The sequence below is a fragment of the Cynoglossus semilaevis genome, chromosome 1 (genome assembly GCF_000523025.1).
Source record: "Cynoglossus semilaevis isolate Cse_v1.0 chromosome 1, Cse_v1.0, whole genome shotgun sequence".
Classification (NCBI taxonomy): Eukaryota; Metazoa; Chordata; class Actinopteri; order Pleuronectiformes; family Cynoglossidae; genus Cynoglossus; species Cynoglossus semilaevis.
The window spans coordinates 15,559,531-15,577,906 of NC_024307.1; the positions used below are offsets into that span (position 1 = coordinate 15,559,531).

Consider the following 18,376-nt stretch of genomic DNA (forward strand, 5'->3'; position numbering starts at 1 on the left):
CGGGAAAGGAGGCACCGCTGCGGAAGCTCCAGCAGGAGAACCAGCGCCTCGCCAACATGAGCGATCCCTCAGGAAACCAGGAGATGTTCAAGGAAACCATCCAGAACCTGTCCCGCATCATTCGGGAGAAGGACATAGAGATTGATGCACTGACTCAGAAGTGCCAAACCCTGGTGACTGTCCTGCAGACCTCAGGAGGAGATTTGGGTGGAGGCTCTGGAGGAGTCAGCAGCAACCAGTTTGAGGAGCTGCTGCAGGAAAGAGATGTGTTGAAGCAGCAGGTAAAGAAGATGGAGGAGTGGAAGCAGCAAGTGATCACCACAGTCAAGAACCTTCAGCACGAGTCGGCGCAGCTGCAGGAGGAGTTGATCAAACTGCAGGGACAGGTCACCACCGACAGCGACTGTAGCTCCAAACTGTCAGTTGATTATGCTCGGCTGATTCAGAGCTACGAGCAGAGAGAGAGGAGGCTGGGCAGTCTGAGCCAGGAACTTGCCCAGGTCCAGCAGACCATCACGCAGCTCAGCTCCACCAAGGATGTCCTGCTGGGTAAATTGGACAGTGTAACACCGCCACCTGAAGGCGAAGTTGTTCAATCTAGTGAACAACCTCTGACAGCTGAACCTGCACAGTTAAGTCTTTCAGCGACAGTGTCTTCTAATGAAAATGTACAGCAACAACTTCTACAGTTGCAAGGGCAGTTAGCTGAGAAGGAAACCACGATCAGGACTCTTCAGGAGAACAACCACAGACTCTCCGATTCAGCCTCTGCCTCGGAGTATGAACAGAGGAACCAGGCCGAGGAGGTCCGGCACATGAGGGAGAGACTCGACGCTCAGCAAAGAGCAGTGAGGGAAAAAGATCTGCTTATCAAAACAAAAGGTGACCAGCTGCTTCAGGTCAGCGAGACGCTTCGCAACCGCGAGAATGACAACGAGGTCCTGAAACAGGCTGTCACCAACCTGAAGGAGCGCGCTCTCATCCTGGAGCTGGACATGAAGAAACTGAAGGAGGAGAATGAGCTTGTTGTTGCACGCTCCCGAGAAAAGGAGTCTGAGTTCAGAGCGCTGCAGGAAACCAACATGCAGGTTTCCATGCTGCTCAGGGAGAAGGAGTTTGAACTGAGTGCAACAAGTGAAAAGGCTGCAACTGTGGAGAAGATGCTGAAGGACAAAGAGCAGGTCAGACTTCAGCCCTCTTTTATTGAATTAAGCATTTCAGTTGATTACAAATGTTAACAGGTTTCACTTTATTGTGTTTGTTGCTAATGTGATATTGGGTTTTATCAAAGAACGCTTGTAATAAGTGACTAGAACCATGAGGAATTAAGGACAATGTTTACTTATGTTGTAAATTCAGTAATCATTGATGCAGTTGTACGCCAAAATCATTTTACACTTATGGTTACAACTCTGCATCCGTATACCTCAGTCCATTTCCTGTATACGGTCTATCGTAATACATCATGTATCTTACCCATATTTCAGGGTAAATCTGGAGAACTGAATCAGATCCTGAATGAACTCAAGTCCATGCAGGATAAAGCTGTGGCATTCCAGCAGGAAAGGGATCAGGTGATGATGGCACTCAAGCAGAAACAGATGGAGACCACTGCAGTACAAAATGAAGTAAGATAGTACTCGCTCTTTAACAGATATACTGCTTGCGGCCTAACAAACTCCACAATTTTTCAATGGCAACTTCTTTACATTTTTTTACAGCTTCAGCACATGCGCGACAAAGAACAGCGTCTCAACTTGGAGCTAGAACGGTTGCGAAATCACCTCCTTGACATCGAAGACTCGTACACAAGAGAGGCTCTAACTGCAGAAGACAGGGAGACGGAACTGCGAAGGAGAGTGGCTGTTCTGGACGAGAAACTGGCTACTTCATCAAATGCAGTAGAGAACGCCAGGTTGGTACTACAGCTAACATTTGGATTTAATCAACACATGTTGTATCTTGATGAAACGTTTAAATTATTGTGTAGGTATCACTGCAGAGGTCACTCTAAGTCCAACAAATTCACTACATTTTGTTTTCACTGCATCTCAAGCTTGACTACTACATAATATTCAGTTGAATCATTGTTTCACTATTTTATTTAATTGAATGACAAGTGTACTCGCAGAATATGCAAACTGAAAAAAGTGCCAGCAGCAAGAAAAAGACATTAAAAAAGTGGCTTTACATTGCTGACCTTTGTAAACGCTGCCCTTAAAACACTGACCTATTGCTTTCTTTTTATTTTGCAAACACCTCATTCTCTTGTATTTTCCTTCCCTCTTCCTGCTGTCTTCAGTCAACAGGCCAGTATGCAGGTGGAGTCTCTGCAGGAGCAGCTGACTGTCGTGGTGAAACAAAGGGATGAACTTCTTATACAGCTCAGAACCTCCCAGGAGCAGGTCAACCAGTATGCAGTGTCACTGTCCAACCTGCAGATGGTGCTAGAGCAATTCCAACAAGGTAAGTCCAAAGATTTATTATTTTTTTACGCAGTAAAACAACAACAAGTAATTTGTCAACAAAGACTTTTTTTGTTAAAACTACTTGATGCATTTCGTTCTATTCACTTACATTTCTTATTTTTTGTTCCCCTTCAGAGGAAAAAGCCATGTACTCTGCTGAACTGGAGAAACACAAGAGGGAGAAAGTGGAGTTGAAGAAAAAAGCTGACAGGCTGGAAGACCAAGCAGCTGCTCTACAGGTACACAAGTGCTACTTTTCCTCCTCCACCTAGAGGAGAACCTCGTACATATGAGAGGCTCATATATAGCAGTTATGTCTCCTTGTACTCCTCCCTGTGCTCCACTCCTCCATGCTCTCATCCTCCATTTGTTTTCAACGTATTCACATCTTTTCATTTCCTTTGTCTTTGAATATCTAAACCTTCGCTGTACTTTGTAATACAAATATTTCCAAACAGTAAAAAATCAACAACATTAACTGTCCCTAACAAGGTGACACGTCCATTTTTTAATTTTTTTTTTAAACCTGTCCCTTTGACGGGCTATGTTTTTCTCCAACAGTTGAACTTGGACGAGGCCAACGCTGCTCTAGATTCAGCTTCTCGTCTTACAGATCAACTCGATCTGAAGGAGGAGCAAATAGAAGAGCTGAAAAAACAAGGTGAGCCAGCTCCCACACAAGGTCTTGCACAAACAGATCATCATGACGCAGTGCTGTCTTCAGGTTTAAAGAAGTATCCATTAGTGTTTTTAATGAAATAAAACTCTTTAAATCAAAGCAGTGGAGACCAGTGATCTACCAGTTCCATCTCTCTCTTGAAAAGCATTTCTTAGACAAACCTTTTTCCCAGGGTCGTATTATATTTAAGTGCTCTTATCACAGGCTGAGCTGCAGACCAAATAAGTGACAGTGCAGAAAAAACACTCTTATCAGACTCAGATATGACGGTGACATCACAGCAAATTCTCAGACATTTGTTCAAACGTGTTGTGTGACTTTATCACCTATGGGAAATTTACATTAGGTCCAGTGATGGATGGTGAGGTTTTGTTGAGGGAAAGGGCTGCACCACAGGCTAAACATTGACACTGCAGCTCACATGTGATGCCAGTGCTTTCACACTTAATCCACAGAGCTGAGAATGTGATAGTCAGCAGAGTAAATATCTGGTTATACTCAAAACTCTTAAGTGTTGGACTATTACTGATATTTTTAGCCTCGTACATAACAGTTGTATTTGTTTCTCATTAGTAGCAGTGGGCCAGAGGGAAAAGCTTTATTTCTATATAACACAAACTAATAACTTGATTAAGAAATCTTTGTCTTGCATAAACGGTTTCTAAATCATTTTCTTATGGATGGATTAATTGCAAGCTTTCTTTCTATTGTTCGGTTTCTAAATCATTTTCTTATGTGGGCTTTTTCTCCCAGATAGATTAATTGCAAGCTTTCTTTCTATTGTATCCAACACAAACTGAAACTATTCAGTGGCACTGACTCAAACTTATGTGCTTTCCATTATTGTAGTTTCAATACTTAAAGATGGAATCTGCACTAATTTTGGTCTGATGTTTGTGAACGGATTTCAGGTCATAACGCTTAAATTATGTGTGATTGTTACAGTGGGTGTGAGACAGGAGATGTTGGAGGAGGCACAGAGGAAAGTGATGAACCTTCTGAACAGCACTGAGGGGAAGATCGACAAGTAAGTTTGATGTTTAATCCTCTGTTGGTAGGTTATTGAGTTTTTTTTAAAAAAAATTCCATTCTGTGAAAACCTTTAGGTAGAAGCAATTAAAGCACAAAATAGGAAAAGTAATAAAATTAATTTAAAAAAAAAATTGTTTTAATTAATTGTGCCATAAACCATTAGCTAAATGTGTGATTCTACAGCTGGTCTTCACCCAACAATTCAATACCTTTGCTCTATTCAGTTGTGTTATGTTAATGTTATGATGTTTTTGTGCCATTTAGAAATCATTGATATTATCTAGAGCTTGTTACTAAAAACCGTTATCATTAAGTAAATTATTTAATTCCTCTTATTCATTTGTAATGTTTATATTCAGGTTGAGTTATTGTTGCCATTATCTGAGTTTTTCTTTTTTAAATAAACCATTAAAAAGTATAAAAAATTGAAAAAGCCACGACCAGATAGATTTATTACCGACAGCCTGTGTTTCTTGGCTCGTGAAAACTTGACATTTTGGAAACTTATGGTTTTCCCCCCAAACGGCAACAAAGGAGACTTGTGTCGTTCAGTCATTAAGTAACTGCTCTGTGATGCAGTTCCTAGAAATAAATCCTCAATGCCTCGGTTTCTCAGGAGAGAGAGACAGAGGGTATCAACTCTTCAAACTGAATCACTGCTGGTGTGTTTAGAAGTGATGTCGCTGTCGTACAAAAACAAGGCCAAAGCTGCAGTTGCCAAACTTAAAATGTCGTCACTCTCCGTTATTCATGATCTGTTTCCAGGGTCCTGATGCGAAACCTGTACTTGGGATACTTCCACACTCCTAAACCCAAACGTGGAGATGTGCTGAGGCTCATGGGAAGTGTGCTGGGTCTGAGCCGAGAAGACATTGATAAGGTTAGAGTCGTCCTTGACTGGTTTTCCAGAAATGATGCGTGAGGGGTGATATTATGACGGGACAGTTGGTAGAATAATTACATTTTAGTCTGCAGGATGACATTTTCAGAGGGGATAAAGTCTGTGGCTCCGTTCCACATTCTCTACCTTCCAAACTAATAAACACAGAAGCATTACATTTTAATAGTGACCTTTTTGCACATGGGAAAACTTTATGACTCTGTGCTTTTTATATTTTTTGTCCAACTATCCCATAATGTTTACTTCCAAAAAAAGGCATCAGAGTCATTGAGCCAAAGACCACCAGGATAGAAGGGACACGGGCATCAGTAGATTGTGACGGCTAATGTTGACTCTGTTCACAAATATAGTTTAGAAAAAAAAAGAGAAATGAACAAGTTGTCAATTGCTTCACATAACGTCAATCGTAAATCTTGAGCAATCAATGTTGAACCGACTTTGCTACACCACAGGAGCCTTTATGGGTCTCTCACTCACACTAGTTGTTCCATCCCGTTCGGACGCAGAAATGCTGCCTGTCCCCTGGTGTCCAGCACTCACATCGCCTCCCACACATACGTCAGTAACTGTTGTTTACCTGTGGTTACATCAGCGCGATGAAGCGCAAACCTGACAACTAGGCTGCAATGACCGTCTTGTTCTTTGTGAATAGTCGGCCCCTCGCCATTATCTTATGTTCTTTCAAGAGGCAAATCACAATGCATTTAAAAAACAAATATTTGTCCCATCACTAAAATGTATGTGACATTGATGGAACTGTGCACCAAGAATATTGTTGCTGCTATTGTTTCTTCATACCCAGCAAATGACAGTGAAGTATTGACTGTTGAAGCCTGAAAATGTGTGTCCCATCATGAGTATGTGAGGCAGACAATGGTGACGAAAGGCTGAGCAAATCAAATTTGTTTTGAACAGCAAGAGCCAGAAAATTGTTGATTTGTTCTGCTTTCAGGCACTGTTGGGGAACATTCCCAAAATGCCCGTTGTTGGTGGTAGATTTATGAGGCTGCATATGATGTAACTGGTGGAAGTAGTAGTTATCAGGTCCTACAGCAACAAGAAGATCGATTCCCAGCCTTTCTGTACGAGCTTCATACAGAAACCCAGTGTGGGGGAGCTCAGGTTTCCTCCCTTAGAGCGTGAATGGTTTTTGGGACTGCAGGGTATGGATGTACCCTTTGCCCCCCTCCCCCCACCCCTCAGTATGGTAGACAGTAAATGATGTTACGCAACTACACTGTGTTTATAACGTGTAATGTTCACATCTATAAATCACATGGTTCTCTGTTCCTGTGAGACAATAGTCCTTGTTTTCAGTTCTGACCAGGTTTTATTAGTAAAACATGTTGTTGTGAAAATTAAATTTTAACTTCAGCAGCCCCTGAAAAATCCTCTTAGAGCACAGTCGAGAGTAAGAAAGTATTTTCTTACGCTGGTCCCTTGGCAGGAGCCCTGTGGGACACCGTCCAGCAACTGGGAAGTAAACTACGCAACTGTGTTAAAGAGAAACAGATCCAGCGCAACAGGAAAGTGCGATTACAACCATTCAGAATAGCCCGTTCTACAAGGAAGACGGCCATTCAGATGATTTTTTTTTTTTCACGGTGTTATTGCTATTTTCCTCTCAGCTCCTGACGACTGAAGCCAAGTATGTCACAACATCAGTTGTCTTTTTTCAGAGCTGGCTTCATTACTGCTGTACATAATCTCCACTCTGGCTGTGATGCCTCTACTGCACACTGAGCTCAGGCTCAGTTCTGTCAGCTGATAAAGGAACATGAGTGACAAGGGATTATAAAGCCAGAGATGAAGCAGATTCCAGTCTCAGATTTTTCCAGCAAGCTAACGTCAGACTGAAATGGAAAAAAACAATTAATAAAACAGTGAAAATAAGCCGTCTGAGACACAACATTGTCTTTCTCAAAACCAGTCCAGTTATTTATTTTATCACCCTGAGATGTTGACTCAACCTCTACTGATGGCTTCAGAGCGCCTGGTCTTCACTTCTGTACCTTTGCTCCCTGTTGTGTGTAGATGTTGGAGGCAGACGAACACCATGGTCTGACTGGATGGGTGTCAAACTGGCTGGGAAGCAGAGGAGCACAGAGTGTCCCCAACACTCCACAGAGGCCCAGCAGTGGACACATGCTCAACTCTGTAAGATACACAACAGCCGTCAGAGTCATTAGTCTTCAGTCGTCCAGTTTCCCCTCAGACGGTGTTGGATGACTGTTCACACCTGGGTCTACATTAATGTAGAAGTAACATCTGTGACCACCTGGTTTAGATGTGGCTGCATTTATATCAGGGCCAGATGAGTAAAAGGGTTTGATATGGTAACACACTTTCTTCTTCTTACTTTTATTTTGAAGGCAGCTATTTGTAATTCCCGCGAGGTTCCACTTGGTGTTGCTCTAATACGCAGGCGGTTCACATGTTGGGTTTTACACACACTGTGTTGTGTCTAAAACCATTTAATTGTCTCATCTCGCCCTTGGGGAAAATGAATTGCCCATCCCTGAGCTAATGTACGCTCATGGTATCTAAACAGAAATGTGAAACTCCTCTCTGTCCTGTTCTTTGTTGCAGTCCTTCTCTGAGATGTTTGTAAAATTCCTGGAGATGGAGTCTACTCCCTCTCTACCTGCACCAAAGCTTCCATTCCATGACATTAAACCTCTAAGTGCCTCTCCTCCCAGAAGAATCAGCAGTGCTGCTACAAACACAGGTAATTCACTCAGCGTGTTTTTTATATTTAAAAAAATATTTATTTTGATCATTTGAACAAAAACACCATTCTTAACAACTCAACGGCTCAATGTTGTTCATAAACGTTCTCAGAAGATAGCAGAAAATAATAAATAGCTTGAGATTAATTAATGACAGACAAGAATTCAAATCACTGATACACACACTCCAGGCCAATAGATGGCAGTAACACAAGTTTTTTCTGGGGCTTGAAGAAGATGGATGGATTCAGAATTTGGGTTTTTTTTCTTAATTTTTCTTATTAATGCAGTGCTTTAAGACTACAGCATGTTTTTGTGAGAAAACACCAGAGCTAACGTTAGCTACAGCAGTCCTGGTACAGACACCAGAGCTAACGCTAGCTACAGCAGGCCTGTACAGACACCAGAGCTAACGTTAGCCACGACCGTCCTGGTACAGACACCAGAGCTAACGTTAGCCACGACCGTCCTGGTACAGACACCAGAGCTAACGCTAGCTACAGCAGGCCTGTACAGACACCAGAGCTAACGTTAGCCACAACAGTCCTGTACAGACACCAGAGCTAACGTTAGCTACAGCAGTCCTGTACAGACACCAGACAGTGTAGCCAGCCCTCAGTAGACCACAGCAGAATGTTCAGAGTCTACAAGCCCTTCTATAATTGAATATTGTAGCTGTTAATTGTTAATTAAAATTCTAAAATTGCTATTAAATAATAGAATGATTACTAAAGCCTCTAATTGATGTCATTTATTTAATACCCCAATATTAATGATAATATTCCTGTTCTCTCAGGAGCTTCTGCTTCCACTAAACGATCCACTGAATCCAATCCCTTCCTGGCCCCCCGTTCTGCAGCGGTGCCTCTGCTCGCTGGTTCCGGCCCTGGAGGCTCAGGAGGTCATTTGCTGATGAAGCCCATCTCTGACGCCTTGCCCTCTTTCACCCCTGTGCCGGTCTCTGCTGAGGCCAGTACTGGAGCCTTTCTCAAAGACTTGTTGAAGCAGTGATCAGTGGACGACAATTAGTTTCCTTTAAAAAAAACAAAGCAAAAAAAACATTTTTTTATTCCACACTGACTGATTCCGACCTAACTGCTGCTGCTCTTTCTTTCCCTGCTAAAAGAAATGATCAGATCATGGTGATCATGATAGGTGAGAATATTTACAGCAAATGTCAAACTTTTTCAATCATTTCTGGTAGCAGTTATGGTTCTATGCAACACAGTCTCCTTTACCAGTGAGTATCTTCCCATTTCTCCACACTCTGCGTACAAACTCTGAAAATATGCGTCTCTCCGAGTATCACCAGTTTGACAAAACGTACAGCAGTGCAGGCATACACTGTTCAGTTTATGAACAGGAGAATACATTCTTAATAAGAGTTTCAATCAGCCGTTGACCCACTGTTCCATGAAGTAACACTACAACTAATTCTCTACTTCACTTCTGAAACCACACACAGAGTGAGCAACAATCTTGAACAGCAGTATTTGACGTAAGTGACTCACCTAATTTGAACTGAATTCTCCCATGTGTCACCAGGGGGAGCCCAAGTACCATCAGTGCTATGCGCACCGTAGTTTGAAAACCACTGTTCTACACTATTGCAGATATTAAAGCAGGTCTTTGAATAATTTTAAATCATTCTGTATGATTACCTTGAGTTTTTGGCTCTTTTTATATTTTTTATTTGATGCTCCAGTCCAAAGTGACCTTGAAAACTCTCACTGTACAGTTCAGTGCATGTGAGTGGAGTCAGATCTTCACCTCTGTGTACAGGACGATACTTATCGGCCTCCGTCACAGTAGTCATTATTTAACCTGCCTGGTTTTTTTCCACGGTCGACAGGATTTTTAACATTTTCTTTTCCAGCTTTGCCACAAAGTGTTCCTGATCTGGGACGCTTCCTAAAAACCTCTGTGTGTGTGTATTTCTGTGGTGGACTCCATCTGTTAAACCCATCCAGGACTGGTTCCTTCTCCAGACAGTCAGACTGTGAGCTGCAACAGGAGCTGTAATTGTGGTGTTGACTGCAGACTGTGGTTGGTCAGAGCTGTTCTTTATGTTAGTTCTGTTATACAGTTACATTTGTGTAAATGGGTTGCTGTTTATGTTTTTTCCCCCCTCTCTATTTAAAGGCACAACAGAGAATTCTAAAAGTGCCTGTGTTTTTCAGCTGAATGGTTAATTTGTGAAAACCAGGATTGTAAATGATTGATATATAAATATATATATAAATATAAGTATGTAAATGTGTTTACCAAATGTAAAAAAAAATGCACATTAAAACCTTTACCTGAGCAGAGCTGGCCAGCTTAGAGTTGGGCCGCTCGGCATTTTTGTACAGACATCAGTCGTACGCTGAAAAAGAAAAAGGAATGTTACAGGTTTTCTGTTTCTAGATTGATGACATGTACAAACTGTAAATCCTCACTTGTAGAAAACAGGTTTTTTAAATCATTGACAAATCGGAGTCTGTGGAGGTGTCAAAAGTAAAAAGTTGACTAAGTTGACATGAACTTAATTGATGTGACTTGATTGGACTTTTGCGAATCAAATAAATGTCCTGCTGACCCCCCCACACACACGCACATGCACACACTGCTGTTGCCTTTTGTCATTTCTTTCCTGCAAACCAGATGTGGCTACTACTGCGTGGGCTGCCGTGGCTTTGGCCACTCCAGATGTTCACTACTACTTCAGCCGGAGATGGGGTTACAGAAGAGAAGAGGGACAGGACAGAAGAGGGGTGGGGGCGCTGTTTGTATCTTTGGAAAACACACATCCGAGGAGTGTTGTGGGGCCACTGCAGGCTCTGATAGAGGGAGGGGTCTGGAGCTCTCTCTCCTCTCCTCTCCTCTCCTCTCTCTCTCTCTCTCTCGGTCAAGGTTTCCAGCTGCGGTGGAAGTGCTCAGAGGGGGCCCTTCAATTTGCATTGCTAAATAATAATGTGTGCAGCGGTGTAGCGTGAGCAGCGGTCCACTTCGAGAGGAGCCGTTCATCTGTACAAACCCACCGTGGTCAATGCACCGGGAGGCTGCAGCCGGATCACACCGGGCTTTGATGAAAACCTGTCCTCCTCCGCACAGTGAAAAGTCCTGCTGGGGTTTTCATTTACGGGTTTAAACAAAAAAAAACAACAACAAAAACTTTGTGAGCTCACGAACCGTGACACGATGATTCTGGACATACTCAGCCTCAGGGTTTGCTCCTCGTCAAGGTGAGTAACGTTGACTGCTGTTCTTCAAGCCTGTCCGTCTGAATGATTGTCATTTAATACAACTGTTTGCATATTTGCAGGACTTTGGCAGCGCTGGTGTGTGTTCTGCTGTGTATTCGTCCAGGACACGGACAGGTAACACACACACACACGTGTCTTTCGTCAACATTTAGACCGAGGTCGTGGTCTTGACCTGTTCATGTCAGTGTTGTGCAGCGGTATAAATGAGCTGACTGTGTTGTTAATTGTGTTTCGTCAGATAATTACATGAAGGCATGGATTTATTATAAGAACATGAGTAATCATAAGTGATTAGGATCCACAGGGAACAGAAAGCTGCACAAACCACATCTGGACCATCTCTTATAAATACAGTGATTTAGCAGAGTGTCTGGCAACCACTGCTTTCTTTACATTTTACCCTGAAGGATGGCCTCCTAACTTCACGTCTTTCTGGACTTGTTTATATTGTATCATGTTTATTGATGTTATTGCCTGTTTCAGCCATTGGACAGATAGATGAAGATTGTCAGTCATCCAGGTCATGGTCAAGGTTGAAGAGTTTTGTTAGGCAACTGGACATAAAAATGTTCTCAAGCCTCTCATCCAAGAGGCTTCTTTAGTTTATTATCTCTATGCTAGCATAATTAAATTAAATACTCCCCTGGATTCCTTCAACATTTGTCCCTATCATGTTTTATGTGGTTGGTCAGACAATAAAAATAATTGACTCCTTTTTTTCTGGTCTTTGCACCAAAAGTTTCCTTCTGTCCGTCCAACGATTTCTCCTTCACCTTTCATATCTACTGACAGTCTTATGTACGACTTATTCAGTTTTCTCTTTCAATATTTGGGTGATGTAGACCATTGTTTCCCAAAGACTAGGTCGCGACCCTCAGGTGGGTCACAAAAGATTTTTGGTCGTTCAGTAAATCCGTCAAATGTTCGGCAGAGTCCTTTCACAATGTCTGAGTTAGGAGCAGGAGATGTTTCTAGGAGGGAGCAACTGAGAGCAAAGGCCAAATATGTGAAATTACACAAGAACTGGAGTGGAGTTTAACAGAGTGACTGGTCTGTTAAAGTGATGCTCTGTGCTATTGTGAATATGGCATGGAAAGGAGACCAAAACATCAGGGATTGTTTGGAACCTGTTTTAATAATCTGCTGAATTGATGTCATAGTTTTGGGGCTGGATTTTAACCTGTGGTGTTTGGTGACCAGGTCAAAAATGAGAATAGAACCATTATTTTGGCAAGGGCTTCAACTTTAGTATTACAATGACCTGAAACTTTTATTTATTTAACAAAATAGAAATATAATATTAAATAAATTATTATCTTAGCAATTATAATCTAATATAATAACAATACATTAATATTAGACCTACTGTACATGTAGTCATTAATTCATTGTTTGAATTCTTTGTGGTCATTTATTGTTTTAGCAGGTCGTGTCTTCAGGTTCTCTCACCTTCTTCCACCTCTTTTTCACCAGGGCTGCTCAGAGGGGTTCGCGTACGACCGCAGGGCGAGACAATGTGTAGGTGAGTGACGAGGTTTAAACAGCATTTATATATTTATACATGGGGCCTGTGGGAGGACATGGATTGTCTGCTTGTCTGCCAGACTAGTAACTCTGACTGTGTGACTGTAGTAGTACCAGACTGTAGTAGTACCACACTGTAGTAGAACTGTAAAAGTCAGGTCGGTGTGAATCTTGTTCATCTGGGCCACAGAATCACACACTCTCACAGAAGTTCATTTCTGTTTCTTTTGTTTATGTACAAACTCCGACCATGACTGTCAGTACAAATACTTTTTTTTCTGTTATTTAACAGTACCAGAGCGAGGCGTGTCAGTCACAGTCGTGTGTCATTAGGAACAGATTCATGTTCCGTTGTGCTTGTCATGATATTTTGAGAACTTGAAGAGGCTAAGGTCACAGTCTGTTTTAAACTAATTCCTAATTGAAGGTCTTTGTTGGACCACATTTCATTTGTTTGTTTGTCCTTGTCTGACAGTTAAGTCAACGCTAACAACAGTGATTTGTGCTGGAACTGTCCTGATTTTCCCCTGTAAGGTTTTTGTCAGTACTTTTGCTGAAGCAATTCACCCGGAGAGATGAATGAATCACAGGCCCACAGATGTTCTGGAGGCAGGAATGTCCTCATGTCTCAGCGCACCACTTTGTCTTCCAGATGTGGACGAGTGCCGTACGCTGCCAGATGCTTGCAGGGGAGATATGCGCTGTGTGAACCAGAACGGAGGCTACCTGTGCATGCCCAGGGGCTTGTACAACCAGCCCTTCAGACCTGAGCCGTACCCGCCTGAGCCCGTTTACACAGACACCTCGGTGGGATTTCCAGACACCTTCTCTACTCCTCAGAGATCTGTGGAGCCCAGCTACCCCAGGGTGAGGAGCACGGCGCAGTGCCTGCTGGGATACACTGCCGCGGAGGACGGTTCCTGTATCGGTGAGTGTGCACGCCTGGTTTCTTAGGTACTTTCATCAATCTGGAGATTTCTCCATCCAAATATTCCTAGCAATTGTGTCTCTTCCAGGAAGGTCATGAATTAATAGTGAGTGTGGTCTTGAGATGATTATCAGGGTGGGAAAGAAGGAAAAACAAACATCAGATGAAAAGAAATGTTGACAGTCTCTGTTTCCCTGCTAAATACCACAGTTTTACTTATTAGAGCTGTGAAAACATTTAAATAAAATCCATCTGAGAGCCCAGAGTGTGGAGAGGAAGTGTTGCAACTGCTGAAAGGAACACAGGGGAGAACCTCGAGTGGACATGATCATCAGGCAGCCAGCCAGTGGCGTCTTGAATGCACTGGGCTTCATAGGTTTTAGTGTTTCATAAAAGGAAATGATCATTCAACATGCAGTAATGGACCAAGAGGTTGAAAAATGTTGGTCATTGTTTGGTTTTTTTGTTTGTTTGCTTTGTTACACTGGTCTCATGAAGACCTTGTCCGGTTGTTGACAGTGGGTCAACGTGTTCTGCAATTCTTCATGACCATCAGAGCCGCCATGAGCCTAAAGTCAGTTTGACAAGTGGCAGCAGAGTGGGACTTTGGACACCTGAAGTTGTTGAAGCTGTGAAGCTGTTCTGAGGATGTCAAACGTGTCGATCCACGTGGGTTTGGTCCCAGATGTGGGCAATAAATCCAAGAGCTAAATCAATCTGTCCTCTGCTGAAATGTTAGATTTCTCTGCTGAATCTCTGGTGTTGCAATATGCATCTAGCTCTGTTCACTCAGTGTAAATATCAGCCATCTGTGCAGCTTGGTGTTTTTGTCTTATGTCAGACCGTGTCGTACCTCTTTTTTGACCCGTCCAGTGAACTTCGTGTTGCATTCAATGGTGCCAGTTATTGGGAAACGTCTAAGTGGTCTATCTATATATTTACATATATTTTATGTTTACATATGTTATATATTTATATGTATATATTTTTGTGTATACAGTATATATACATATATATCTGTATTAACATATTTAAGGCGGCGGAGTCATTATGGGGACATTTACTTCAAATGTTTTTAAATCTCAGAATCACAGAAGCTAAATACACTAGCCTAAGGTTCTTGTACTACTACAGAAATATTTATGAAGGTGCTGCTGAGTCACCTCAAGTGTAGACCTCATTATAATAAATATTATAATTCAGTAGTACACAGTTGACGGCTCGCAAAAAAGACGAGAGAAGGTGTCAGATTGTTGGTTTCTCATTTTTACAACAGCCCTTTTCATATTCGACCTTTGGTTTAGGTGTGACTAATGCAGTGATACAGTCTTTCTAGTCTGACTGAATGAAGAATGAAGGTTTAATTCACTTGTGCCTCAGTGTTTGGAATCCATGGTATTGCCCTATCATGGGTGCAGACTTCTGTCTTTTTTCAATATTTATTTGACATATTGAAGCCTACATGGACATTCATATTCCTTCTTCCATGCCTCCTCATTAATTATCTTCTATTGTACATCCCTAACAGGTCCCAGTTGTCTAATAAACACTAAGTGTCTGATGTGTCCCAAACATCTTAATGTCGTTACCCTGGTGTTTTCTAGCAGTGAGAAGCAGTGAAAAACGGCCTCCCTGGACTCTAAATGTGGAGCTCTATTGTCATTTTGGATTAAAACAGCTGTAACTGTGTAAAAAAAAATGGAAAGCACACACACGTACAGTACAGTAACAGCATTCTCTCTCTCCTTCAAAAGGAGAACCTCAGGGTTGAGGTCATGCACAAATACGGGCTGTTTCTCTTAGCAGGGGTAGAAAGCCTGTGAGAGCCAGGGCTCACAACCTTGTTTGAGTAAACGACAGCAGCACAAAGCCAAACATGAGGTCATCTGTTGCCAAATCTGTGCCTGGGCCGGGCTCAGAGAACAGGCATGTTTCTGTGGGGGGGCACAACTCCTAACAAGTCCTGAAATCTGCGGGGAGCGTGTGCTGATGTAATGGCTCATTAATTGAAGCAGTCGTGAGGCAGAATGGGCTGCCACAGACTGTGACTTCCTGTCTGAACCGACAACAAACATGGCTTTGTCTGGCACTAATGGCACCAGCCTGTGTGAGGACAAGAAAAAAAATGAAGCTTCAAAGGGATCAAATGGCAACAACCATTTATATTTTATTTTATAATTCTAATATAAATATTAAATATAAATATTAAAATTGTAATATAAATATTAAATATAAATATTAAAAATTTCAAATATTCAAGTTTTCCTGAAATATAATGCGTGGAAATTTTTTGGGACAAACTTAGCATTTAAAGATATTCACACGTGCGATGTGGCATCTCATGCTTCTGGCTGACTTCCTGCTAATTCAAATTGCTGAAATGAATGAGCAGTCACGTTCCCTTTACCCAGACACTTTTGTCTGCCTTGGAGACCATTAAAACATGTTAGCTGTAGTTTTTAGTTTGATGCACAAACAGGTGCTTGACCTTAAGACCAAAACCACTTGATCCTGTTTTGGACCGCGGTACCAGAAGTCATCAGACAAAGTCATGGTTCAGTTCTCCGGTCTAATAAGCATTCCACAACTCCTGGAAAATTACATCTGAAATGTCACAGGTTTGAAACCAGGTGTGTGTCTGTACTTCACCAGATCAATAGGGATTATTGTGTCATTAGGTAAAAAAATAAAAGTCACTCTTTCAACTTTTTAAGCTTCTTTTGGCAAGCTGAGGGCAATGTTGTGACCAGTTTAATGTTCAGATCAAACAGATGTCTAACAACTGTACTAACTGATAACTGTAGTCTCTACAGTTGGATAAAACCTCTTCAAGTCCAACTTGAAATCAGAGCTATCACCATTGTTTATTATAAAGCAAATGATGCTTCATCTCAATCAAAAAAATTGTATTGGCTAATGTGCTAAGATTAATTAGCATATATTTTAGCATTAACTGCTTGAGTCGTAGCAAGGTTAGACAATACTTGGTCAGCAGTACAGCAGTGCAGTTAAGTTAGCACAGAAGATAGTTTCAACAGTCAATAAATACATTTACTAATTAACTTAACCTGTTTCCAAAAACAGTGAGTTTGTTAGCAAAAAGAATGATTGCAGGTGCTGGGTTCACCATTGTATGCTACAGCGCTAACAATGCAGAGTTATTCTAAGGCAAAATAGCTACAGAATGTATCAAATTTTATTTGAACTATGTGTTCAGAAATAGCTAACTAGAATGTCAACATGTTGGGAATTACTAGTATCCTATAAAGAAATAGAAGCAATGTTGTTTAGCAGGATGTTAGCCTTCAGTGCTAACAACACATTTCGACAGATTCTGACCTGAAAGGAACTTAACAAAATTTCTTACTCTTTGACAGGGACAGATGGTTTGAACTAATTCCTAAAATACAGTTTATATATATATATATAAATAAAACAACTAATGTACATATGCTCACTTTAACACTGATCAATTGAACAAATTTAAGCTCCTCACTAATCTTCTGTTTTTCCATTTCCCATGGGTCTGTAATACAATTTCCTCTGATGACCTCAGTTTGGGGCATGTTCATGTTTTCACTTAAGATGAAGGATTACATGGCCCTCTGAGGCCTGATTTGATTTTCCAACCTTGTGGGGTTTTAACAAAATAATCCTTCATACGAGAGTAAAAAAATGTACTACAGTAAACAATGGCATTCATGACATATAGCAGTTGTCATTCCACAGCTTTTACTGCATTTGCTACAGCAATCAGATTTTTCAATGTTACATTATAACATCATGAGGAAGACTTCTGTAGAATACTTTGTATCAGTTCCTGACTACATCTGGCAGATATGTAATCTTACTTGCCCCATATTTGGCGTAACAAATGTGACTTTTAGCTTTAACTTTCTCCCAACAGTAACCCCACGTACTAAAGCATTTATCACACATCCAGACTACACATGATCAAAAGTACTACAGTGCAGTGTTAACACCCAGTGAGTGAGTCACATCGATGTGTAAGCAGGTGAGGATTGTCAGCCAAGATGGTGGCAGCTCATGAAACTGTCTATATAAGGAGATGAATTGAAGCGCCGGCGAGGATTTGGCCCTTTTTCTCTGGAGAATGTTTGAAAATCCATCTTTGAACCAAGTCATGATCTTTGAAGTTGTTGAAACTTAAACTCAGAGAGGCACCGGAGTTTAGAGCCCATTACATCAGTGCACCTTCTCAGACACTGATGAGGACTCTGGGTGAAGACCATGGCAGTCTGTCAAACAGTCTATATAAGGAGGTGAAGTCAAACCCTTGTGTGTGTGTATGTGTGTGTTTGATGGGGATTGACAGTAATTCTGCACATGTGCTGCAGATGACGGCTGTTCACAGAGGTATTGACCGCTAACATCAAACAGGTGCCGCAGACTGTGGCTGTCGGCCGTCCACTGCCCTCTCTCACCCCAGTAAATGACCAGACGAGTGGTCTGAGTTGGCACAATGTTATCTCTTATCACAGCTGCCTGTTTAAACAAAAACCCAGGCTCACACCCTTTTCCCCCCAGGTCAGTTTTCTGTAGATTGGTTTCTTCATGGTCGGAGAAGCATAAACAGAGGCTGGGATTTTTTGATATATCACATCCTCATAAGGAAATGTTCCTGCTGCAGAGGCGTTGGAAGAATTCAGATGGTAATCTGAGAAAAGCTTTGGTCCTTTGGAAAAATAAGTGGCTGCTGATAACGTGCCGAGGTGTTAACTGAGGTGTTGAGGAGGTTTTTACACACAGGGCTGTGAAAACAGCAGTCGGGAAATACTGCAGTCGGGAGCTGGGGGTCGACCTGAATCAGCGCATATGCAAGTAATCATAGTGTTGGTAACAAGCAAAT

At 41.8% G+C, this 18,376-nt stretch overlaps 2 protein-coding genes across 2 annotated transcripts in view; both read left to right on the forward strand.

The window, feature by feature from the left end:
• Positions 1-10,396, forward strand: part of trip11 (thyroid hormone receptor interactor 11) — an 18,966-nt gene extending 8,570 nt beyond the window's left edge. Inside the window, exons 12-22 of the mRNA XM_025055181.1 lie at positions 30-1,181; positions 1,488-1,628; positions 1,722-1,915; positions 2,303-2,466; positions 2,604-2,707; positions 3,030-3,129; positions 4,093-4,174; positions 4,945-5,059; positions 7,115-7,237; positions 7,670-7,808; positions 8,606-10,396. Of these exons, the coding sequence (XP_024910949.1) occupies positions 30-1,181; positions 1,488-1,628; positions 1,722-1,915; positions 2,303-2,466; positions 2,604-2,707; positions 3,030-3,129; positions 4,093-4,174; positions 4,945-5,059; positions 7,115-7,237; positions 7,670-7,808; positions 8,606-8,820 (2,529 nt within the window). The 3' untranslated portion in view covers positions 8,821-10,396. The remainder of the gene's footprint in view (positions 1-29; positions 1,182-1,487; positions 1,629-1,721; positions 1,916-2,302; positions 2,467-2,603; positions 2,708-3,029; positions 3,130-4,092; positions 4,175-4,944; positions 5,060-7,114; positions 7,238-7,669; positions 7,809-8,605) is intronic.
• Positions 10,397-10,690: 294 nt separating this feature from the next.
• fbln5 (fibulin 5) overlaps positions 10,691-18,376 on the forward strand; it is a 13,410-nt gene continuing 5,724 nt past the window's right edge. The window contains exons 1-4 of the mRNA XM_008313485.2: positions 10,691-11,033; positions 11,114-11,168; positions 12,528-12,576; positions 13,231-13,506. Of these exons, the coding sequence (XP_008311707.1) occupies positions 10,990-11,033; positions 11,114-11,168; positions 12,528-12,576; positions 13,231-13,506 (424 nt within the window). The 5' untranslated portion in view covers positions 10,691-10,989. The remainder of the gene's footprint in view (positions 11,034-11,113; positions 11,169-12,527; positions 12,577-13,230; positions 13,507-18,376) is intronic.